General features: G+C 46.4%; 1 protein-coding gene across 1 annotated transcript in view; it reads left to right on the top strand.

The window, feature by feature from the left end:
* Positions 1–427: 427 nt before the first annotated feature.
* The window catches only part of LOC120037875 (non-muscle caldesmon-like), a 43,010-nt gene continuing 17,404 nt past the window's right edge, over positions 428–26,033 (top strand). Inside the window, exons 1-8 of the mRNA XM_038983840.1 lie at positions 428–972; positions 1,267–1,513; positions 3,376–3,516; positions 6,443–6,484; positions 15,065–15,108; positions 23,450–23,531; positions 24,866–25,006; positions 25,456–25,551. Of these exons, the coding sequence (XP_038839768.1) occupies positions 464–972; positions 1,267–1,513; positions 3,376–3,516; positions 6,443–6,484; positions 15,065–15,108; positions 23,450–23,531; positions 24,866–25,006; positions 25,456–25,551 (1,302 nt within the window). The 5' untranslated portion in view covers positions 428–463. The remainder of the gene's footprint in view (positions 973–1,266; positions 1,514–3,375; positions 3,517–6,442; positions 6,485–15,064; positions 15,109–23,449; positions 23,532–24,865; positions 25,007–25,455; positions 25,552–26,033) is intronic.

Below are 26,033 nucleotides of genomic sequence, written 5' to 3'. Positions count from 1 at the left end.
GCCAGTTTTCTACAGCAAGAAAATAATCCTGCAACAACAGGAAATGTGAATTATTATGTGGATTATTATTAATGGACATTTTTGAAGGGTTTGATACATTTTTCGTAAGGATAAATCAAGTATGAAATTGAAAAGTGTAAATTACAAACTTCAGAAGCCTTTTTAAACCTCAAATAGACTAGAAGTTTTACATTTCCTGCATTGCAGGAAAGCTCTCCTGCAACACGGCGATCAAATGAAAATCCTACATCTGTATGGGTGATTGCTTGTAGAGAGAGAATGATAACTTCTGTAAAGCATCTATCAGTTCCTACTTCATACTGAACTGAAAAAGAGGCATGGCAAGATCAGTGACTCTCATCACTTCCTGTATTGGCTAGCTCAACATCCTTCCTTAATTTAACCAAGCCATTTGAGTGAGCTACTATAGGGTGTTGAGACACAGCTAGAGACACAGATAGAGATGGCTGAGACACAGATAGTCATGGATGAGACACAGATAGTCTTGGATGAGACACAGGAAGACATGGATGACAAACTGAAAGACATGGCTGAGACACAGATAGTCATGGATGGCACACAAATAGTCTTGGCTGAGACACAGATAGTCATGACTGAGACACATATAGAGATGGCTGAGACACAGATAGTCATGACTGAGACACAGATAGTCATGGAGGAGACACAGAAAGAGATGGATGACACCCCGAAAGACATGGTTGAGACACAGATAGTCTTGGACGAGACACCGAAAGACATGGACGAGACACCGAAAGACATGGATGAGACACCGAAAGACATGGACGAGACACCGAAAGACATGGACGAGACACAGATAGTCTTGGACGAGACACCGAAAGACATGGACGAGACACCGAAAGACATGGATGAGACACAGAAAGACATGGATGAGACACCGAAAGACATGGATGAGATACGTACTTCTTCCGTGTTTGTCACTGAAGGAGACAGGTAAACATTTCAAAGCAAACTGAGGGAATCTGATTGATAAGATGAGAACTGTCCAAAGTAGTTCATAACTACAGCAGTGGAGATATTAGAAGGTGTTACATTTGTAATGCAGTTTGATCATAGTGAGAGACGGAGCAGCTTCCTCCAACCTTTCCTCTAACTTTACTTTCACCCTCTCCTCTCCTCTCCTCTCCTCTCCTCTCCTCTCCTCTCCTCTCCTCTCCTCTCCTCTCCTCTCCTCTCCTCTCCTCTCCTCTCACCTCCTCTCACCTCCTCTCACCTCCTCTCCTCCAGTCGCAGTGGCAGCTATGGAGGGCAGAGACAGGAGGAGGTGGATGGAGAGGTTCCCGGGGGGTTGCTGGAGACAGAGAAGACGCCAGGCCAGGGACAGGGCACCCTAGAACAGCTGAGACAGAGACAGCAGGAGGACCAGGAGGAGATGGAGGAGTTGAACCGCAGGAGAGAGGAGAAACGCAGAGCCAGGGAGGAGGAGGAGCACCAGAGAGAGAAAGAGGAGCAGCGCAGACAGGAGCAGGAGGAGGTGAGACCTGGGTCCGTTATAATAAATGAACAGGGGGTAGCAGTCAGATCCTAGATCTGCACTCCTACTCTGAGACTGGTATGTACACTATCTGTGTGTGGATATGCATGCCGCTGCATGTTGGTAACACTTCCTATGAACACCCTCTTCATAATGCATTGTAAGCACATTTCTAACACCTTGTGAGCTCTTGATGCATTATAATGCACAACATGCACAACAGAGGTCTGTTCAGCCTCATGTATGTGTGTGAGTTGTTCTGATGTAGTTTCTCTGTCTGCAGGAGGAGAGGAAGAGGGGTGTGTTCTGATGTAGTTTCTCTGTCTGCAGGAGGAGAGGAAGAGGGGGTGTGTTCTGATGTAGTTTCTCTGTCTACAGGAGGAGCGGAAGAGGGGGTGTGTTCTAATGTAGTTTCTCTGTCTACAGGAGGAGCGGAAGAGGGGGTGTGTTCTAATGTAGTTTCTCTGTCTACAGGAGGAGCGGAAGAGGGGGTGTGTTCTAATGTAGTTTCTCTGTCTACAGGAGGAGCGGAAGAGGGGGTGTGTTCTGATGTAGTTTCTCTGTCTACAGGAGGAGCGGAAGAGGGGGTGTGTTCTAATGTAGTTTCTCTGTCTGCAGGAGGAGCGGAAGAGGGGGTGTGTTCTAATGTAGTTTCTCTGTCTACAGGAGGAGCGGAAGAGGGGGTGTGTTCTGATGTAGTTTCTCTGTCTACAGGAGGAGCGGAAGAGGGGGTGTGTTCTAATGTAGTTTCTCTGTCTACAGGAGGAGAGGAAGAGGGGGTGTGTTCTAATGCAGTTTCTCCGTCTGCAGGAGGAGAGGAAGAGGGGGTGTGTTCTAATGTAGTTTCTCTGTCTGCAGGAGGAGAGGAAGAGGGGGTGTGTTCTAATGTAGTTTCTCTGTCTACAGGAGGAGAGGAAGAGGGGGTGTGTTCTAATGTAGTTTCTCTGTCTACAGGAGGAGAGGAAGAGGGGGTGTGTTCTAATGTAGTTTCTCTGTCTACAGGAGGAGAGGAAGAGGGGGTGTGTTCTAATGTAGTTTCTCCGTCTGCAGGAGGAGAGGAAGAGGGGGTGTGTTCTAATGTAGTTTCTCTGTCTGCAGGAGGAGAGGAAGAGGGGGTGTGTTCTAATGTAGTTTCTCTGTCTACAGGAGGAGAGGAAGAGGGGGTGTGTTCTAATGCAGTTTCTCCGTCTGCAGGAGGAGAGGAAGAGGGGGTGTGTTCTAATGTAGTTTCTCTGTCTGCAGGAGGAGAGGAAGAGGGGGTGTGTTCTAATGTAGTTTCTCCATCTACAGGAGGAGAGGAAGAGGGTCTGTGTAGTTCTGATGTAGTTTCTCTGTCTGCAGGAGGAGAGGAAGAGGAGTGTGTTCTCATGTAGTTTCTCTGTCTGCAGGAGGAGAGGAGAGGAAGAGGGGTGTGTTCTAATGTAATTTCTCTGTCTGCAGGAGGAGAGGAAGAGGAGTGTGTTCTCATGTAGTTTCTCTGTCTGCAGGAGGAGAGGAGAGGAAGAGGGGTGTGTTCTAATGTAATTTCTCTGTCTGCAGGAGGAGAGGAAGAGGAGTGTGTTCTAATGTAATTTCTTTGTCTGCAGGAGGAGAGGAAGAGGGTGTGTTCTCATGTAGTTTCTCCGTCTGCAGGAGGAGAGGAAGAGGGTGTGTTCTCATGTAGTTTCTCTGTCTGCAGGAGGAGAGGAAGAGGAGTGTGTTCTAATGTAGTTTCTCTGTCTGCAGGAGGAGAGGAAGAGGGTGTAGTTTCTGTGTGCAGGAGGAGAGGAGAGGAAGAGGGGTGTGTTCTAATGTAATTTCTTTGTCTGCAGGAGGAGAGAAAGAGGGTGTGAGTTGTTCTAATGTAGTTTCCCCGTCTTCAGGAGGAGAGGAAGAGGGTGAAAGACGGGATGGAGAGCAGGAGGGCGTCGGCTTCAGAGAGAAGGATGAAGAACCTCAGTATTTCCAGCATTGAGGGAGACGAGTCCTTCAGCCCCTTCAGTCCCATGAGCCCCACCTTCAAGGTACTACTGATGTCCCGCTATCAATCAATCAATCAATCACATAACTTCAAGATACTTCTGATTTCCCATATCATTTACCAGCATACACATCACCTTGTCATTCACCTATCACCTAATCACATGCCCACAGTTGCAGAGAAAATGATATTTATTAGAACCAAAAAGGTTTAAATGGATTTATTCTTATACAGGATGTAGCCCCTAAAAACCTTCTAGGATGTATTTCACAGCATATTAGTCCCCTTTCTGTTCACTCTGCCATGCGGACTCACACAGTGGTACTGTGTCCTGTTCACTCTGCCATGCGGACTCACACAGTGGTACTGTGTTCTGTTCACTCTGCCATGCGGACTCACACAGTGGTACTGTGTCCTGTTCACTCTGCCATGCGGACTCACACAGTGGTACTGTGTCCTGTTCACTCTGCCATGCGGACTCACACAGTGGTACTGTGTCCTGTTCACTCTGCCATGCGGACTCACACAGTGGTACTGTGTCCTGTTCACTCTGCCATGCGGACTCACACAGTGGTACTGTGTCCTGTTCACTCTGCCATGCGGACTCACACAGTGGTACTGTGTTCTGTTCACTCTGCCATGCGGACTCACACAGTGGTACTGTGTTCTGTTCACTCTGCCATGCGGACTCACACAGTGGTACTGTGTTCTGTTCACTCTGCCATGCGGACTCACACAGTGGTACTGTGTCCTGTTCACTCTGCCATGCGGACTCACACAGTGGTACTGTGTTCTGTTCACTCTGCCATGCGGACTCACACAGTGGTACTGTGTCCTGTTCACTCTGCCATGCGGACTCACACAGCGGTACTGTGTTCTGTTCACTCTGCCATGCGGACTCACACAGTGGTACTGTGTTCTGTTCACTCTGCCATGCGGACTCACACAGTGGTACTGTGTTCTGTTCACTCTGCCATGCGGACTCACACAGTGGTACTGTGTCCTGTTCACTCTGCCATGCGGACTCACACAGTGGTACTGTGTTCTGTTCACTCTGCCATGCGGACTCACACAGTGGTACTGTTTTCTGTTCACTCTGCCATGCGGACTCACACAGCGGTACTGTGTTCTGTTCACTCTGCCATGCGGACTCACACAGTGGTACTGTGTCCTGTTCACTCTGCCATGCGGACTCACACAGTGGTACTGTGTCCTGTTCACTCTGCCATGCGGACTCACACAGTGGTACTGTTTTCTGTTCACTCTGCCATGCGGACTCACACAGCGGTACTGTGTTTGATGTAGCATGTCTGTCACTGTGTTCTGTTCCATGCTTCATGCCATCCTACCAGAAACTCCTCCTTCTGTTTTACCCAGTAAGTTCTAGACTGTCTGTAAGTGTAGTGTGTGGATGGATATAACTGTGTTGGCTCTGTGATGTGAAGTGAGAGTCCTGTATGGTCTGTGGTTGTATGACAGGTACCACGAGTCCCTACTTAGAGTCTGATATCAGTATGACTATTCACACTGGCTTCCTTTGGTTCCGGTTTGACTTGGTTCATTTGTTTTCAGAAAATGTTTTTAACACTCCTTTTCAGACAAAATGAACCACGACCGATTTGAAACAAACCTTCTAGTCTGAAGACACCTTTTACTAACTACTAAATATGAAATACTTTCAGAATCAACTCGTTGATGAACAAAACAGTTTGTCTTCTCAATCTTATCGTAGAACACAAAAGACAATGTTGACTACAGGATCACTTCTCTGTATTTCTTCTCTCACTTGGCGTCATCACACCCCCACACCGCCTCTCCACCTCTTGCATGTCATGTTGACACATCATCCTATATTTCTTCACCTTGATGTTTTTTTTAAGTGTGAAGAAATGCTTTTCACGCTTCCTGTGTTGACAGCGTTTAGAGAGTTCTCTGTTCCAACGTCCACACTGGTTTACCTCTTAGAATCCACGCCCAGAATACTCTGCTTTATTCTAAGAACTATGTTACTATGGATATTGGAACAGAGTCTTTGTGTGCCTTCCAAATGGAACCCTATTCCCTTCATAGTGCACTACTGTTGACCAGGGCCCATAGGCTGCCAGAATAGGGTTCCATTGGGGACATAGATGTTGTGTTGTGCTATGTGTGTAGCTGCATGTGGTTAGCTTTCCGTAAACACTCCAACACTTCACGGATCGTCAGGGGTTAATTCATGTCTTCATGGGTTAATTCATGTCTTCATGGGTTAATTCATGTCTTCATGGGTTAATTCATGTCTTTATGGGAAAGCACCCGACTTTCTTTTCTGGCTCACAGTTAAATAGGATGTAACACACGTTTGCATTGCTCAATAGCAACCTTGCTAATGTGCCAACTGTTGAGTCATAACCAATGAAATGACTCACTCAATCCAATGTGTTCTGTGCTTCTGTTAAACCAGTAAAGGACTAGTAATACTCCTATTACAAGTAGGAGTGGCTCTGCGGTCTAAGGCACTGCATCTCAGTGCTCGAGGCGTCGCTACAGACACCCTAGTTTGATTCCAGGCTGTATCACAACCAGCCGTGATTGGGAGTCCCATAGGGCGGTGCACAATTGGCCCAGCGTCGTCCGGGTTTGGCTGGTGTAGGCCGTCATTGTAAATAAGAATTTATTCTTAACTGACTTGCCTAGTTAAATAAAGGTTCAACGAAATAAATTTACAATCAAATATATTTTCTTCTATAATCAATCGGACAAAACACAAAGATTTAACAAACTATTAGGAAAATAAACCATTTCGACCGTCGAAAAGTGTTCCTCTTACTGCATGTATCTATCTGATTAATGACCTTATATATTATCATGTTTTTTTGACACGTTGTTAGCAGTGTAAAAGTCATCGAAAAGAAATTGTCTGCAGCAGTGGCGTTGGCTTGTGTGTTTCCTGTCATCAATGTGCTTCCCTGTGATGTGTGTCCTTCCAGAATGACACGGAGGAGAGGATGACGTCTGAGAATACCTGCACGGTGAGTTTCACCTCGGAGACCCAGGGTTCCAGAGGACAAACGTCTTTCACAACATTTCATCCAAATCAAAATGATTCTGTGTTGTTTTAGATTCTGTCCCCCCCATTAGATTCTGTCCCCCCCGTGTTAGATTCTGTCCCCCCCGTGTTAGATTCTGTCCCCCCCATTAGATTCTGTCCCCCCCGTGTTAGATTCTGTCCCCCCCGTGTTAGATTCTGTCCCCCCCATTAGATTCTGTCCCCCCCCGTGTTAGATTCTGTCCCCCCCATTAGATTCTGTCCCCCCCCCGTGTTAGATTCTGTCCCCCCCGTGTTAGATTCTGTCCCCCCCATTAGATTCTGTCCCCCCCGTGTTAGATTCTGTCCCCCCCATTAGATTCTGTCCCCCCCGTGTTAGATTCTGTCCCCCCCATTAGATTCTGTCCCCCCGTGTTAGATTCTGCACCCCCCATTAGATTCTGTCCCCCCCATTAGATTCTGTCCCCCCTGTGTTAGATTCTGTCCCCCCCGTGTTAGATTCTGTCCCCCCCGTGTTAGATTCTGTCCCCCCCATTAGATTCTGTCCCCCCCGTGTTAGATTCTGTCCCCCCCATTAGATTCTGTCCCCCCCATTAGATTCTGTCCCCCCGTGTTAGATTCTGTCCCCCCCATTAGATTCTGTCCCTCCGTGTTAGATTCTGTCCCTCCGTGTTAGATTCTGTCCCCCCGTGTTAGATTCTGTCCCCCCCATTAGATTCTGTCCCCCCCATTAGATTCTGTCCCCCCCATTAGATTCTGTTCCCTGTTTGCTTTAATAACAAAACCGAAAGGAAATATTTCAAATAAATGTCATGGAATCATCAGCATGATATTTGTTGTTGTATATGATGCATTACAACAGAGATCTGGTTCGAGTTTTACTTCAAATGTAATACAAAAGTTTGGTGATTCCTAATCTGAATGGGTAAACAATATATGTAACGACTGTTCTCCTCCTCGTCTGAGGAGGAGCATGGATCGGACCAAAACGCAGCGTGTTGTGAAGACATGATGAATTTATTAGACAAGACGAACACGAAGTACACTTGATAAATTACAAAATAACAAAAAAACGACGTAGACCGACCTGAACATGAGAACTTACATATAACGAAGAACGCACAAACAGGAACAGACTAGACAAACGAAACAGTCCCGTGTGGTACATAAACTGACACGGAAGACAATCACCCACAAACAAACGGTGTGAACAGCCTACCTTAATATGGTTCTCAATCAGAGGAAACGTAAAACACCTGCCCCTGATTGAGAACCATATCAGGCTAATTACCAATGATCCTAAACATAGAAACACATAACATAGACTGCCCACCCAGCTCACGTCCTGACCAACTAAACAAAGCTAAACAAAGGAAAATAAGGTCAGGAACGTGACAGTACCCCCCCCCCCCCAAGATGCGGACTCCGGCCGCAAAACTGAACCTATAGGGGAGGGTCTGGGTGGGCATCTGTCCACAGTGTCGGCTCTGGCTCTGGACGTTGTCCCCACCCCACCATAGTCAATCCCCGCTTCCGTAGCCTCCTCCCAATGGCCACCCTCCAAATTAACCCACCTGGATTAAGGGACAGCACCGGACTAAGGGGCAACACCGGAATGAGGGGCAGCACCGGACTGAGGGGCAGCTGCAGACTGAGGGGCAGCTCCAGACTGAGGGGCAGCACCAGACTGAGGGGCAGCACCAGACTGAGGAGCAGCACCAGACTGAGGGGCAGCTCCGGACTGAGGGGCAGCTCCGGACTGTCTAACGGCTCTGGCTGGTCATGGCTTGCTGACGGCTCTGGCTGGTCATGGCTGGCTGACGGCTCTGGCTGCTCATGGCTGGCTGACGGCTCTGGCTGCTCATGGCTGGCTGACGGCTCTGGCTGCTCATGGCTGGCTGACGGCTCTGGCTGCTCATGGCTGGCTGAAGGCTCTGGCTGCTCATGGCTGGCGGAAGGTTCTGGCTGCTCCTGTCTGGCGGAAGGCTCTGGCTGCTCCTGTCTGGCGGAAGGCTCTGGCTGCTCCTGTCTGGCGGAAGGCTCTAGCGGCTCCTGTCTGGCGGAAGGCTCTAGCGGCTCCTGTCTGGCGGAAGGCTCTAGCGGCTGCTGTCTGGCGGACGGCTCTAGCGGCTCCTGTCTGGCGGACGGCTCTAGCGGCTCCTGACTGACGGACGGCTCTGAAGGCTCAGGACAGACGGGCGGCTTTGAAGGCTAAGGACAGACGGGCGGCTTTGAAGGCTCAGGACAGACGGGTGGCTTTGAAGGCTCAGGACAGACGGGTGGCTTTGAAGGCTCAGGACAGACGGGCGGCTTTGAAGGCTCAGGACAGACGGGCGGCTTTGAAGGCTCAGGACAGACGGGTGGCTTTGAAGGCTCAGGACAGACGGGCGGCTTTGAAGGCTCAGGACAGACGGGCGGCTTTGAAGGCTCAGGACAGACGGGCGGCTTTGAAGGCTCAGGACAGACGGGCGGCTTTGAAGGCTCAGGACAGACGGGCGGCTTTAAAGGCTCAGTACAGACGGGCAGCGCAGGCGGCGCTTGGCAGACGGACAGCTCAGACGGCGTTGGGCAGACGGGCAGTTCAGGCGCCGCTGGGCAGACGGCAGACTCTGGCCGGCTGAGGCGCACTGTAGGCCTGGTGCGTGGTGCCGGAACTGGAGGTACCGGGCTAAGGACACGCACCTTAAGGCTAGTGCGGGGAGCAGCAACAGGACGCACAGGACTCTGGAGACGCACAGGAGGCTTGGTGCGTGGTGCCGGAACTGGTGGTACCGGGCTGGAGACACGCACCATAGGGCTAGTGCGTGGAGGAGGAACAGGGCTCTGGAGACGCACAGGAGGCTTAGTGCGTGGTGCCGGAACTGGTGGTACCGAGCTGGAGACACGCACCATAGGGCTAGTGCGTGGAGGAGGAACAGGGCTCTGGAGACGCACAGGAAGCCTGGTGCGTGGTGTTGGCACTGGTGGTACTGGGCTGGGGCGGGGAGGTGGCGCCGGATATACCGGACCGTGCAGGCGTACTGGCTCCCTTGAGCACCGAGCCTGCCCAACCTTACCTGGTTGTATGCTCCCCGTAGCCCGACCAGTGCGGGGAGGTGGAATAACCCGCACTGGGCTGTGTTGGCGAACCGGGGACACCATGCGAAAGGCTGGTGCCATGTATGCCAGCCCGAGGAGACGCACTGGAGACCAGACGCGTTGAGCCGGCTTCATGGCACCTGGCTCAATGCCCAATCTAGCCCTGCCAGTGCGGGGAGGTGGAATAACCCGCACCGGGCTATGCACACGTACAGGAGACACCGTGCGCTCTACCGCATAACACGGTGTCTGCCCGTACTCTCGCTCTCCACGGTAAGATCGGGAAGTTGGCGCAGGTCTCCTACCTGACTTCGCCACACTACCCTTTAGCCCCCCCCCCCAAGAAATGTTTGGGCTTGACTTACAGGCTTCCTACCGCGTCGTCGTGCTGTCTCCATTCGCCGGTATCCCTCCTCACACTGCGCCAGAGAATCCCAGGCGGGCTCCGGCATTCTCCCTGGGTCGATCGCCCACCTGTCGATCTCCTCCCACGTAGTGTAGTCCAGACTTTGCTCCTGCTTCCGTGCTGCCTCCTCATACCGCCGCCTCTCGGCTTTAGCTGCCTCCAGCTCTTCACGAGGGCGGCGATATTCTCCAGGTTGTGCCCATGGACCTTTACCGTCCAGTATTTCCTCCCATGTCCAGAAATCCTGCGATCGCTGCTGCTGCTTTTTCCCACGCTGCTTGATCCTTGGTTGGTGGGTGATTCTGTAACGACTGTTCTCCTCCTCGTCTGAGGAGGAGCATGGATCGGACCAAAACGCAGCGTGTTGATAAGACATGATGAATTTATTAGACAAGACGAACACGAAGTACACTTGATAAATTACAAAATAACAAAAAAACGACGTAGACCGACCTGAACATGAGAACTTACATATAACGAAGAACGCACGAACAGGAACAGACTAGACAAACGAAACAGTCCCGTGTGGTACATAAACTGACACGGAAGACAATCACCCACAAACAAACGGTGTGAACAGCCTACCTTAATATGGTTCTCAATCAGAGGAAACGTAAAACACCTGCCCCTGATTGAGAACCATATCAGGCTAATTACCAATGATCCTAAACATAGAAACACATAACATAGACTGCCCACCCAGCTCACGTCCTGACCAACTAAACAAAGCTAAACAAAGGAAAATAAGGTCAGGAACGTGACAATATAACAGAACACAGAATTATTATTTTTATGTGGATTAAAGGTTCTGGAACATTGACCCCATGCAGGGGTCATTCCAGGTTAAAGGTCACCATGGGGTTAACTGTGACACAAAGGTTCCGTTCTGTTGTGTTCTGTGTGGTCGTAACGTGACACCACTTGTCAGCTGTCTGTCTTTTTGATGTCATTCTGCGCTTCATACAAACTCAGCTCTTGTTTCTAGCCTGGTCCCAGATCTGTTTGTGCTGTCTTGCCAAATATAGACATTGTCATGCATCAATGACAAGACAACTCAAACAGATCCGGGAAAAAGCGATCCTTGTTTCACCTTCCCTCCAAAAACCCTTCTGAGCCGTTGTTACTACATCAGCAACAGGAAGGTGTCCATATTATGAGCCGTGCTGATGGGTATTATGTTGACAACTTCAAAGGGAAGATTGTTTTTTCAACTTACTGTGTGCCCCCTACATACACCGTTAACAGGTCATGACAGTATCAGCCACCTTTAACAGGTCATGACAGTATCATATACCTTTAACAGGTCATGACAGTATTATACACCTTTAACAGGTCATGACAGTATTATACACCTTTAACAGGTCATGACAGTATTATACACCTTTAACAGGTCATGACAGTATCAGCCACCTTTAACAGGTCATGACAGTATTATACACCTTTAACAGGTCATGACAGTATTATACACCTTTAACAGGTCATGACAGTATTATACACCTTTAACAGGTCATGACAGTATTATACACCTTTAACTGGTCATGACAGTATTATACACCTTTAACAGGTCATGACAGTATTATACACCTTTAACAGGTCATGACAGTATCAGACACCTTTAACAGGTCATGACAGTATTATACACCTTTAACAGGTCATGACAGTATTATACACCTTTAACAGGTCATGACAGTATTATACACCTTTAACAGGTCATGACAGTATCATACACCTTTAACAGGTCATGACAGTATCATACACCTTTAACAGGTCATGACAGTATTATACACCTTTAACAGGTCATGACAGTATCATACACCTTTAACAGGTCATGACAGTATTATACACCTTTAACCGGTCATGACAGTATTATACACCTTTAACAGGTCATGACAGTATCATACACCTTTAACAGGTCATGACAGTATTATGAACCTTTAACAGGTCATGACAGTATCATACACCTTTAACAGGTCATGACAGTATTATACACTTTTAACAGGTCATGACAGTATTATACACCTTTAACAGGTCATGACAGTATCATACACCTTTAACAGGTCATGACAATATTATACACCTTTAACCGGTCATGACAGTATTATACACCTTTAACAGGTCATGACAGTATCATACACCTTTAACAGGTCATGACAGTATTATACACCTTTAACCGGTCATGACAGTATTATACACCTTTAACAGGTCATGACAGTATCATACACCTTTAACAGGTCATGACAGTATTATGAACCTTTAACAGGTCATGACAGTATTATACACCTTTAAAAGGTCATAACAGGTCATGACAGTATTATACACCTTTAACCGGTCATGACAGTATTATACACCTTTAACAGGTCATGACAGTATTATACACCTTTAACCGGTCATGACAGTATTATACACCTTTAACAGGTCATGACAGTATCATACACCTTTAACAGGTCATGACAGTATCATACACCTTTAACAGGTCATGACAGTATTATACACCTTTAACAGGTCATGACAGTATCATACACCTTTAACAGGTCATGACAGTATTATACACCTTTAACCGGTCATGACAGTATTATACACCTTTAACAGGTCATGACAGTATCATACACCTTTAACAGGTCATGACAGTATTATACACCTTTAACCGGTCATGACAGTATTATACACCTTTAACAGGTCATGACAGTATCATACACCTTTAACAGGTCATGACAGTATTATGAACCTTTAACAGGTCATGACAGTATCATACACCTTTAACAGGTCATGACAGTATTATACACCTTTAACCGGTCATGACAGTATTATACACCTTTAACAGGTCATGACAGTATCATACACCTTTAACAGGTCATGACAGTATTATACACCTTTAACCGGTCATGACAGTATTATACACCTTTAACAGGTCATGAAAGTATCATACACCTTTAACAGGTCATGACAGTATTATGAACCTTTAACAGGTCATGACAGTATCATACACCTTTAACAGGTCATGACAGTATTATACACCTTTAACCGGTCATGACAGTATTATACACCTTTAACAGGTCATGACAGTATCATACACCTTTAACAGGTCATGACAGTATTATACACCTTTAACCGGTCATGACAGTATTATACACCTTTAACAGGTCATGACAGTATCATACACCTTTAACAGGTCATGACAGTATTATACACCTTTAACCGGTCATGACAGTATTATACACCTTTAACAGGTCATGACAGTATCATACACCTTTAACAGGTCATGACAGTATTATGAACCTTTAACAGGTCATGACAGTATTATACACCTTTAAAAGGTCATAACAGGTCATGACAGTATTATACACCTTTAACAGGTCATGACAGTATTATACACCTTTAACAGGTCATGACAGTATTATACACCTTTAACCGGTCATGACAGTATTATACACCTTTAACAGGTCATGACAGTATCATACACCTTTAACAGGTCATGACAGTATCATACACCTTTAACAGGTCATGACAGTATTATACACCTTTAACAGGTCATGACAGTATTATACACCTTTAACAGGTCATGGCAGTATTATACACCTTTAACAGGTCATGACAGTATTATACACCTTTAACAGGTCATAACAGTATTATACACCTTTAACAGGTCATGACAGTATTATATACCTTTAACAGGTCATGACAGTATTATATACCTTTAACAGGTCATGACAGTATTATACACCTTTAACAGGTCATGACAGTATCATACACCTTTAACAGGTCATGACAGTATTATAAACCTTTAACAGGTCATGACAGTATTATACACCTTTAACAGGTCATGACAGTATCAAAAGGCTTTAACAGGTCATGACAGTATCATACACCTTTAACAGGTCATGACAGTATTATGAACCTTTAACAGGTCATGACAGTATTATACACCTTTAACAGGTCATGACAGTATCATACACCTTTAACAGGTCATGACAGTATCAAAAGCCTTTAACAGGTCATAACAGTATAAACCACAAATGCTTTAACGAGAAGGAATTCTTTGGAATTGTAGGAATACTGTGTATTGATAATGTAAGGCTACTGTAAATAAATAATGTACGGCTGCTGTAGATAAATAATGTAGGTCTACTGTAGATAGATAATGTAGGGCTACTGTAGATAAATAATGTAGAGCTACTGCAGATAAATAATGTAGGGCTACTGTAGATAAATAATGTAGGGCTACTGCAGATAAATAATGTAGAGCTACTGTAGATAAATAATGTAGGGCTACTGTAGATAAATAATGTAGGGCTACTGTAGATAAATAATGTAGGGCTACTGTAGATAAATAATGTAGAGCTACTGCAGATAAATAATGTAGGGCTACTGTAGATAAATAATGTAGGGCTACTGCAGATAAATAATGTAGGGCTACTGCAGATAAATAATGTAGAGCTACTGCAGATAAATAATGTAGGGCTACAGTAGATAAATAATGTAGGGCTACTGCAGATAAATAATGTAGGGCTACTGCAGATAAATAATGTAGGGCTACTTTAGATAAATAATGTAGAGCTACTGTAGATAAATAATGTAGGGCTACAGTAGATAAATAATGTAGGGCTGCTGTAGATAAATAATGTAGGGCTACTGCAGATAAATAATGTAGGGCTACTTTAGATAAATAATGTAGAGCTACTGCAGATAAATAATGTAGGGCTACAGTAGATAAATAATGTAGGGCTACTGTAGATAAATAATGTAGGGCTACTGCAGATAAATAATGTAGGGCTACTTTAGATAAATAATGTAGAGCTACTGCAGATAAATAATGTAGGGCTACAGTAAATAAATAATGTAGGGCTGCTGTAGATAAATAATGTAGAGCTACTGTAGATAAATAATGTAGAGCTACTGTAGATAAATAATGTAAGGCTACTGTAGATAGATAATGTAAGGCTACTGTAGATAAATAATGTAGAGCTACTGTAAATAAATAATGTAGGGCTACAGTAGATTGAAGTTGTTAGCTGTTATGCTAGGTAGCATCAGATATATTATCTCACAATACAAACCCAGTGTCCTTGTTCCCCTCCTCAGATCAACGAGAGGACTGAGTCTCTGAACCGCTCTCTGCAGAAAAGGTGAGTGAAAATATCTGAAGTGAAATAGTTGACTTTCATCATAAGCAGAACATAATAAAGTAGGCCAACTGTGCTCTAATTTAACTAATTAAGTACTTGCTCTGGCGGGAAAAAAAATAGCGAAATAGCGAAATAGAAAAGCAGGGATTTTGCAGGCGCGCTCTCTCTCTCTCTCTCTCTCTCTCTCTCTGTCTCTCTCTCTCTCTCTCTCTCTCTCTCTCTCTCTCTCTCTCTCTCTCGCTCAATTCAATTCAATTCAATTTGCTTTATTGGCATGACGTAAAAATGTACATATTGCCAAAGCTTATTTTGGATATTTACAATACAAAATAAAAATGAGAATCAAAATTGTCAACGGGACAACAGTAACAACAATAACCAAGTGTCAAAATAACCATACATTCAACAATAACAATAAACATACAGTAGAGTACATGTGCAGGTTGATTGGTTTGTCAGCCACTGTCCCTCAACTGATGGCAGGCAGCAATGTAGTGCGCTGCCAACCCACAGCTCTCTGCGTCCTCCCCCAAACAGGACTGGTAGCCTACTCTCATCAGAGAGGTCTTCGAAACCTTGAAAAAGGGTTTCAAATTTGGGGAAATGACACTCTCTAATTGTTTTATATTTTTGACATTTTGTCAGGAAATGCAGCTCCATCTCAGGTTCTGCTGTTGTGCAGTGGTTGCACAGCCTTTCCTCTACAGGGAGCCAGGTTTTCCTGTGTCTACCCTTCTCAATGGCAAGGCTGTGCTCACTGAGCCTGTACTCTCTCTCTCTCTCTGGTCAGTGATGATTTATGTGTACTAAGTCACACCAAATGTGTTTTCTTTGGTGGCTGCTGGTAAGATAGATGGGCGATATGCTTCCAGAGGAGCCTCGCGCTGAGATAGATTAGATATCTGATCCTATAGCAGCCGTGTGGCGGAATACATTAGACATCTGATCCTAAAGCGGCTGTGTGGCTAGATAGATACACGCTAACACTCGTATCGCCCGGTGCAACAGGTACGCTCCTCATGGTGAGATAGAGACAGAGCGCTCATGTAGCAGCCGCCAGGCTCCTTTCTGTCTGCAGCTGTCCATTACTGATGCTAACTGGCTCCACCTCTACCCTGCTGTCCATTACTGATGCTAACTGGCTCCACCTCTACCCTGCTGTCCATTACTGATGCTAACTGGCTCCACCTCTACCCTGCTGTCCATTACTGATGCTAACTGGCTCCACCTCTACCCTGCTGTCCATTACTGATGCTAACTGGCTCCACCTCTACCCTGCTGTCCATTACTGATGCTAACTGGCTCCACCTCTACCCTGCTGTCCATTACTGATGCTAACTGGCTCCACCTCTACCCTGCTGTCCATTACTGATGCTAACTGGCTCCACCTCTACCCTGCTGTCCATTACTGATGCTAACTGGCTCCACCTCTACCCTGCTGTCCATTACTGATGCTAACTGACTCCACCTCTACCCTGCTGTCCATTACTGATGCTAACTGGCTCCACCTCTACCCTGCTGTCCATTACTGATGCTAACTGGCTCCACCTCTACCCTGCTGTCCATTACTGATGCTAACTGGCTCCACCTCTACCCTGCTGTCCATTACTGATGCTAACTGGCTCCACCTCTACCCTGCTGTCCATTACTGATGCTAACTGACTCCACCTCTACCCTGCTGTCCATTACTGATGCTAACTGGCTCCACCTCTACCCTGCTGTCCATTACTGATGCTAACTGGCTCCACCTCTACCCTGCTGTCCATTACTGATGCTAACTGGCTCCACCTCTACCCTGCTGTCCATTACTGATGCTAACTGGCTCCACCTCTACCCTGCTGTCCATTACTGATGCTAACTGGCTCCACCTCTACCCTGCTGTCCATTACTGATGCTAACTGGCTCCACCTCTACCCTGCTGTCCATTACTGATGCTAACTGACTCCACCTCTACCCTGCTGTCCATTACTGATGCTAACTGGCTCCACCTCTACCCTGCTGTCCATTACTGATGCTAACTGGCTCCACCTCTACCCTGCTGTCCATTACTGATGCTAACTGGCTCCACCTCTACCCTGCTGTCCATTACTGATGCTAACTGGCTCCACCTCTACCCTGCTGTCCATTACTGATGCTAACTGGCTCCACCTCTACCCTGCTGTCCATTACTGATGCTAACTGGCTCCACCTCTACCCTGCTGTCCATTACTGATGCTAACTGACTCCACCTCTACCCTGCTGTCCATTACTGATGCTAACTGGCTCCACCTCTACCCTGCTGTCCATTACTGATGCTAACTGGCTCCACCTCTACCCTGCTGTCCATTACTGATGCTAACTGGCTCCACCTCTACCCTGCTGTCCATTACTGATGCTAACTGGCTCCACCTCTACCCTGCTGTCCATTACTGATGCTAACTGGCTCCACCTCTACCCTGCTGTCCATTACTGATGCTAACTGGCTCCACCTCTACCCTGCTGTCCATTACTGATGCTAACTGGCTCCACCTCTACCCTGCTGTCCATTACTGATGCTAACTGGCTCCACCTCTACCCTGCTGTCCATTACTGATGCTAACTGACTCCACCTCTACCCTGCTGTCCATTACTGATGCTAACTGGCTCCACCTCTACCCTGCTGTCCATTACTGATGCTAACTGGCTCCACCTCTACCCTGCTGTCCATTACTGATGCTAACTGGCTCCACCTCTACCCTGCTGTCCATTACTGATGCTAACTGGCTCCACCTCTACCCTGCTGTCCATTACTGATGCTAACTGGCTCCACCTCTACCCTGCTGTCCCGCTGTGGGTTATAGAAAGGGATTCATGTTGGGATAGCAGCTTTAAATCAGACATAGAAAAGCCATGAGGACTTTTATGGTGGTGTTGTGTTTTTTTTTTTGTCCCCAGAGAATGGTGAGAGAGAGGGGAATTAGCTAGGAGTCTGAGGGCCTTAAGACAGAGAATGGTGAGAGAGAGAGGAATTAGCTAGGAGTCTGAGGGCCTTAAGACAGAGAATGGTGAGAGAGAGAGAGAGGAATTAGCTAGGAGTCTGAGGGCCTTAAGACAGAGAATGGTGAGAGAGAGAGAGAGGAATTAGCTAGGAGTCTGAGGGCCTTACGACAGGGAATGGTGAGAGAGAGAGGAACTAGCTAGGAGTCTGAGGGCCTTAAGACAGAGAATGGTGAGAGAGAGAGGAATTAGCTAGGAGTCTGAGGGCCTTACGACAGGGAATGGTGAGAGAGAGAGGAATTAGCTAGGAGTCTGAGGGCCTTAAGACAGAGAATGGTGAGAGAGAGAGGAATTAGCTAGGAGTCTGAGGGCCTTAAGACAGAGAATGGTGAGAGAGAGAGGAACTAGCTAGGAGTCTGAGGGCCTTACGACAGGGAATGGTGAGAGAGAGAGGAATTAGCTAGGAGTCTGAGGGCCTTAAGACAGAGAATGGTGAGAGAGAGAGGAATTAGCTAGGAGTCTGAGGGCCTTAAGACAGAGAATGGTGAGAGAGAGAGGAATTAGCTAGGAGTCTGAGGGCCTTAAGACAGAGAATGGTGAGAGAGAGAGGAATTAGCTAGGAGTCTGAGGGCCTTAAGACAGAGAATGGTGAGAGAGAGAGGAATTAGCTAGGAGTCTGAGGGCCTTAAGACAGAGAATGGTGAGAGAGAGAGGAATTAGCTAGGAGTCTGAGGGCCTTAAGACAGAGAATGGTGAGAGAGAGAGAGAGGAATTAGCTAGGAGTCTGAGGGCCTTAAGACAGAGAATGGTGAGAGAGAGAGAGGAATTAGCTAGGAGTCTGAGGGCCTTAAGACAGAGAATGGTGAGAGAGAGAGGAACTAGCTAGGAGTCTGAGGGCCTTAAGACAGAGAATGGTGAGAGAGAGAGGAATTAGCTAGGAGTCTGAGGGCCTTAAGACAGAGAATGGTGAGAGAGAGAGGAATTAGCTAGGAGTCTGAGGGCCTTAAGACAGAGAATGGTGAGAGAGAGAGAGAGGAATTAGCTAGGAGTCTGAGGGCCTTAAGACAGAGAATGGTGAGAGAGAGAGAGGAATTAGCTAGGAGTCTGAGGGCATTAAGACAGAGAATGGTGAGGGATAGCATTAGCTAGTCTGACGGCCTTAAGAGGTGAAATCATCAGATGAGCTGGTGTTTTATTGCCTCTCTGTTTCCCATCCGTCAGAGGACACACACACACACACACATAAACATGCACGCTCACACACTCACGCACACACACACTTGTAAGAGGAAACATTGCGTGAGGATAATAGCCCCTTTCATAAAATGTGAACATGATGGAACGTATCATCAGAGACTCAATGACATCATCGTAACTAATGGTAACCCAAACACCCTCGACACAAAGCATCTGTCACTGTCTCTGTTGGTGGAAGACACTGCTAATAAAGTTGAACGTTTTCCGGTGTCACATTTATCTGGCCAAAATTTGAGGGACAGGAAGATATTATATTAAAGCAGATGGAAGACATCACTGTTTAGAGGATCTCTGATATAGTCTATAGATATTATATTAAAGCAGATGGAAGACATCACTGTTTAGAGGATCTCTGATATAGTCTATAGATATGATATTAAAGCAGATGGAAGACATCACTGTTTAGAGGATCTCTGATGTAGTCTATAGATATGATATTAAAGCAGATGGAAGACATCACTGTTTAGAGGATCTCTGATATAATCTATAGATATTATATTAAAGCAGATGGAAGACATCACTGTTTAGAGGATCTCTGATATAGTCTATAGATATTATATTAAAACAGATGGAAGACATCACTGTTTAGAGGATAGTCTGTGTTGATATGTGGTCTAGTCTGTTAGACATCCTGTTAAGACTAGAGACGTCCTGCTCCTCTGGCTGGGCAGTGAGCTCCTGGTAAGACTAGAGACGTCCTGCTCCTCTGCCTGGGCAGTGAGCTCCTGGTAAGACTAGAGACGTCCTGCTCGTCTGGCTGGGCAGTGAGCTCCTGGTAAGACTAGAGACGTCCTGCTCGTCTGGCTGGGCAGTGAGCTCCTGGTGAGACTAGAGACGTCCTGCTCCTCTGGCTGGGCAGTGAGCTCCTGGTAAGACTAGAGACGTCCTGCTCCTCTGCCTGGGCAGTGAGCTCCTGGTAAGACTAGAGACGTCCTGCTCGTCTGGCTGGGCAGTGAGCTCCTGGTAAGACTAGAGACGTCCTACTCCTCTGGCTGGGCAGTGAGCTCCTGGTAAGACTAGAGACGTCCTACTCCTCTGGCTGGGCAGTGAGCTCCTGGTGAGACTAGAGACGTCCTGCTCCTCTGGCTGGGCAGTGAGCTCCTGGTGAGACTAGAGACGTCCTACTCCTCTGGCTGGGCAGTGAGCTCCTGGTGAGACTAGAGACGTCCTGCTCCTCTATCTGGTTAGTGAGCTCCTGGTGAGACTAGAGACGTCCTGCTCCTCTATCTGGGCAGTGAGCTCCTGGTAAGACTAGAGACGTCCTGCTCCTCTGGCTGGGCAGTGAGCTCCTGGTAAGACTAGAGACGTCCTGCTCCTCTGGCTGGGCAGTGAGCTCCTGGTAAGACTAGAGACGTCCTGCTCCTCTGCCTGGGCAGTGAGCTCCTGGTAAGACTAGAGACGTCCTGCTCGTCTGGCTGGGCAGTGAGCTCCTGGTAAGACTAGAGACGTCCTACTCCTCTGGCTGGGCAGTGAGCTCCTGGTAAGACTAGAGACGTCCTACTCCTCTGGCTGGGCAGTGAGCTCCTGGTGAGACTAGAGACGTCCTGCTCCTCTGGCTGGGCAGTGAGCTCCTGGTGAGACTAGAGACGTCCTACTCCTCTGGCTGGGCAGTGAGCTCCTGGTGAGACTAGAGACGTCCTGCTCCTCTATCTGGTTAGTGAGCTCCTGGTGAGACTAGAGACGTCCTGCTCCTCTATCTGGGCAGTGAGCTCCTGGTAAGACTAGAGACGTCCTGCTCCTCTAGCTGGGCAGTGAGCTCCTGGTGAGACTAGAGACGTCCTGCTCCTCTATCTGGTTAGTGAGCTCCTGGTGAGACTAGAGACGTCCTGCTCCTCTATCTGGGCAGTGAGCTCCTGGTAAGACTAGAGACGTCCTGCTCCTCTGGCTGGGCAGTGAGCTCCTGGTGAGACTAGAGACGTCCTGCTCCTCTGGCTGGGCAGTGAGCTCCTGGTGAGACTAGAGACGTCCTGCTCCTCTGGTTGGGCAGTGACCTCCTGATAAGACTAGAGACGTCCTGCTCCTCTGGCTGGGCAGTGAGCTCCTGGTGAGACTAGAGACGTCCTGCTCCTCTGGTTGGGCAGTGACCTCCTGATAAGACTAGAGACGTCCTGCTCCTCTATCTGGGCAGTGAGCTCCTGGTAAGACTAGAGACGTCCTGCTCCTCTGGCTGGGCAGTGAGCTCCTGGTGAGACTAGAGACGTCCTGCTCCTCTGGTTGGGCAGTGACCTCCTGATAAGACTAGAGACGTCCTGCTCCTCTGGCTGGGCAGTGAGCTCCTGTGCTATAGCCAATGTAAATGGAGCTGGTTGGGTTAAACCACACTTGCGTGAAGCAAGCGTAAAGCTTGTGGCATGCAGGAGGCCTGGGGTCAGACAAGAGTTCAAACATTTTAGGTTGACTTGGAAGAAGAGCATAGGGAGTATAAGTATACTATCACTTTATTTAGAATATGACCCACAGGAATCTTTAGCCAGACCCTAAATAGCCATCAAAGGAGTGTGGATTCATTAATGAAATATGTAACTCTATCTCAGAGTACTATCAACCCTAACCGTATCTCAGAGTACTATCAACCCTAACCCTACCTCAGAGTACTATCAACCCTAACCCTAACCCTACCTCAGAGTACTATTAACCCTAACCCTACCTCAGAGTACCATCAACCCTAACCCTACCTCGGAGTACTATTAACCCTAACCCTACCTCAGAGTACAATCAACCCTAACCCTACCTCCAGAGTACTATCAATCCTAACCCTACCTCAGGGTACTCTCAACCCTAACCCTACCTCAGAGTACTATCAACCCTAACCCTAACCCTACCTCAGGGTACTATCAACCCTAACCCTACCTCAGAGTACTATCAACCCTAACCCTAACCCTACCTCAGGGTACTATCAACCCTAACCCTACCTCAGAGTATTATCAACCCTAACCCTACCTCAGAGTACTATCAACCCTAACCCTACCTCAGAGTACTATCAACCCTAACCCTACCTCAGAGTACTATCAACCCTAACCCTACCTCAGAGTACTATCAACCCTAACCCTAACCCTACCTCAGAGTACTATCAACCCTAACCCTACCTCAGAGTACTATCAACCCTAACCCTACCTCAGAGTATTATCAACCCTAACCCTACCTCAGAGTACTATCAACCCTAACCCTACCTCAGGGTACTATCAACCCTAACCCTACCTCAGAGTACTATCAACCCTAACCCTACCTCAGAGTACTATCAACCCTAACCCTACCTCAGAGTACTATCAACCCTAACCCTACCTCAGAGTACTATCAACCCTAACCCTACCTCAGAGTACTATCAACCCTAACCCTACCTCAGAGTACTATCAACCCTAACCCTACCACAGGGTACTATCAACCCTAACCCTACCTCAGAGTACTATCAACCCTAACCCTACCTCAGAGTACTATCAACCCTAACCCTACCTCAGGGTATTATCAACCCTAACCCTACCTCAGAGTACTATCAACCCTAACCCTACCACAGAGTACTATCAACCCTAACCCTAACCCTATCTCAGGGTACTACCAACCCTAACCCTACCTCAGAGTACTATCAACCCTAACCCTACCTCAGAGTACTATCAACCCTAACCCTACCTCAGAGTACTATCAACCCTAACCCTACCTCAGAGTACTATCAACCCTAACCCTACCTCAGAGTACTATCAACCCTAACCCTACCTCAGAGTACTATCAACCCTAACCCTACCTCAGAATACTATCAACCCTAATCCTACCTCAGGGTACTATCAACCCTAACCCTACCTCAGGGTACTATCAACCCTAACCCTACCTCAGAGTACTATCAACCCTAACCCTACCTCAGAGTACTATCAACCCTAACCCTACCTCAGAATACTATCAACCCTAACCCTACCTCAGGGTACTATCAACCCTAACCCTACCTCAGAGCACTATCAACCATAACCCTACCTCAGAGTACTATCAACCCTAACCCTACCTCAGAATACTATCAACCCTAACCCTACCACAGGGTACTATCAACCCTAACCCTACCTCAGAGTACTATCAACCCTAACCCTACCTCAGAGTACTATGAAATAATGATGTTCATGGAATAATATGTCTTGTTTTAAAACAGTAACAGCATCAAGAAGACCCAGCCTCCCATCCCCATCTCCAAGATCGACGACAGGCTGGAACAGTACACTCATGCCATAGAGGTATACTATGCTGTACAATACTATACTATAACTTACTCTGCTTTGCAATACTATACCATACCTTACTATACTTTACAATACTTTACTATGCTTTAATATACTATGCTGTACTATGCTATACCTTACTGTGCGTTACTATGCTTTGCTATACGTTACTATACTTTACTATACTTAACTATACTTAAATGTACTATACTATACATTACTATACGTTAGTATGCCCTGCTGTACTTTACTATGCTTTACTATACTTTACTATACATCTCTATACTTTTGTATGCTTTACTTTACTTTACTGTGCTTTACTGCAATATACTATAAAGTACTGTAATATACTACTCTATACAATACTATACTGTACTATACTATACATTACTACACGTTAGTATGCTTTACTTTACTGTGCTTTACTGCAATATACTATAAAGTACTGTAATATACTACTCTATACAATACTATACTGTACTATTCTATACATTACTACACGTTAGTATGCTTTACTTTACTGTGCTGTACTGTAATATACTATAAAGTACTGTAATATACTACACTATACGATACTATACTGTACTATACTATACATTACTACACATTAGTATGCTTTACTTTACTGTGCTTTACTGTACTGTACTATAAAGTACTGTAATATACTACACTATACAATACTATACTGTACCTTACTATAAAGTACTGTAATATACTACACTATATGATACTATACTGTACTATACTATACATTACGTCGCGTTAGTATGCTTTACTTTACTGTGCTTTACTGTAATATACTATAAGGTACTGTAATATACTACACTATATGATACTATACTGTACTATACTATACATTACTTCGCGTTAGTATGCTTTACTTTACTGTACTTTACTGTAATATACTATAAAGTACTGTAATATACTACACTATATGATACTATACTGTACTATACTATACTGTACTGTACTATAAAGTACTGTAATATACTACACTATATGATACTATACTGTACTATACTATACTGTACTATTGTTTTCTCCAGTGCTCCAGTTCCTCCAACAGCTCACATTAGGAGTTCCCAGAGTTGGTTAACACTGTACTGTATTATACTAATCTACTGCTATCTTACATCCTCTGGGTTTTCATCCCCTGTACAACCGATAACATTTAAAGCTACTCCTTTATTTAGCTGATCTTCAACCGTAACGCCGGAGTGGCCAAGCCTCCCCCGAACAGAGAGAAACTGGCTATGCAGGCTTTTGCTTTAGCCCTGTTTAACAACACAGTGTAACCAATTCAGTCCAGCCAGTAAACGGAAGTTAACGGTCGTGTCTCATCTGTCCAGACGTCCTCTAAGGAAGCCAAGGCTGCCAGGCAGCAGGCTCTGACGGACCTGCCCAGCCCCACTGAGCCTGTGGCCTCCAAGAAGAACCTGTTTGAGGCCGGAGAAGCTTGGAGCCAGACGCCCAGGGAAACACCTTCCAAGGTAGGGAAAGATGACATACGGACAGCCATTGTCTTTGAGCAGGGGGCTGGATATCCAAACGTATTCAGTTGATGATACATAGAGACTCTGCATACTGAAACATGCTCTTATTGATGACTGACCTCTGACCACTTTAGTGAACACTATCCAAGGTACGAAGGCATCGCTGGGCCTCTCCTCCATTTTTAGTGAACTCAATCGTCAAATTAATCATAACACAAAAGTAGCGTTTATTCCTTACCTTATTAGGTTTATTTGACGGGGGGAAATGTACAGTGTTCAACATTTCTGTCAAGGTGCCAGATTTGGCAAGTTGGTTCATTTTCATCTGTAGTCGGTAAATCAATGACTTAATGGAAAATGCTTCTGCACCTTTTGAATAGGAACTAGGGTGCCGTTTGTTATGTCAATACTCGACTTCATCGTGATTCATCATCTGTGTTTCTCAGGATACAGAGGGTCTGAACGTAGGCGTGGCCGACCTCATCCACCAATGGGTGAAAGGGAACCCAGACGGAAGCTGCAAAAGCCTCTCCAAGCCAGCAGTGAGTAACAACAGACACCTGTCTCTCCCAATTCTCTCAGAGCTACTCACGATGACTTAGTTACGTCACAGCTACTCACGATGACTTAGTTACGTCAGAGCTACTCACGATGACTTAGTTACGTCAGAGCTACTCACGATGACTTAGTTACGTCAGAGCTACTCACGATGACTTAGTTACGTCAGAGCTACTCACGATTACTTAGTTACGTCAATACGACAAGTCGACAACAGTTACGACTCACACTAAATATCTATTCAACTTTGAAATAGTCAACTGTTAAACTACGTCAGGAGTGGCCTCCTCCTGATGACTAAGGGGTGTGCAGCCTTTTGCTCCAACACTGCTGTAACACTCCTGATTCAGCTAATCAGGCTTCTGATTGGAAGCTTATTTTCTGGATCGGGTGTGTTAGAGCAGGGTTGGAGTAAAAGCCTGCACACCCAACAATCCTCCGGGACAGCTACTTGTGAATCTATTGA

This window comes from Salvelinus namaycush, unplaced genomic scaffold (genome assembly GCF_016432855.1).
Source record: "Salvelinus namaycush isolate Seneca unplaced genomic scaffold, SaNama_1.0 Scaffold195, whole genome shotgun sequence".
NCBI lineage: Eukaryota > Metazoa > Chordata > Actinopteri > Salmoniformes > Salmonidae > Salvelinus > Salvelinus namaycush.
This window is presented reverse-complemented; position numbering and strand designations above follow the sequence as displayed.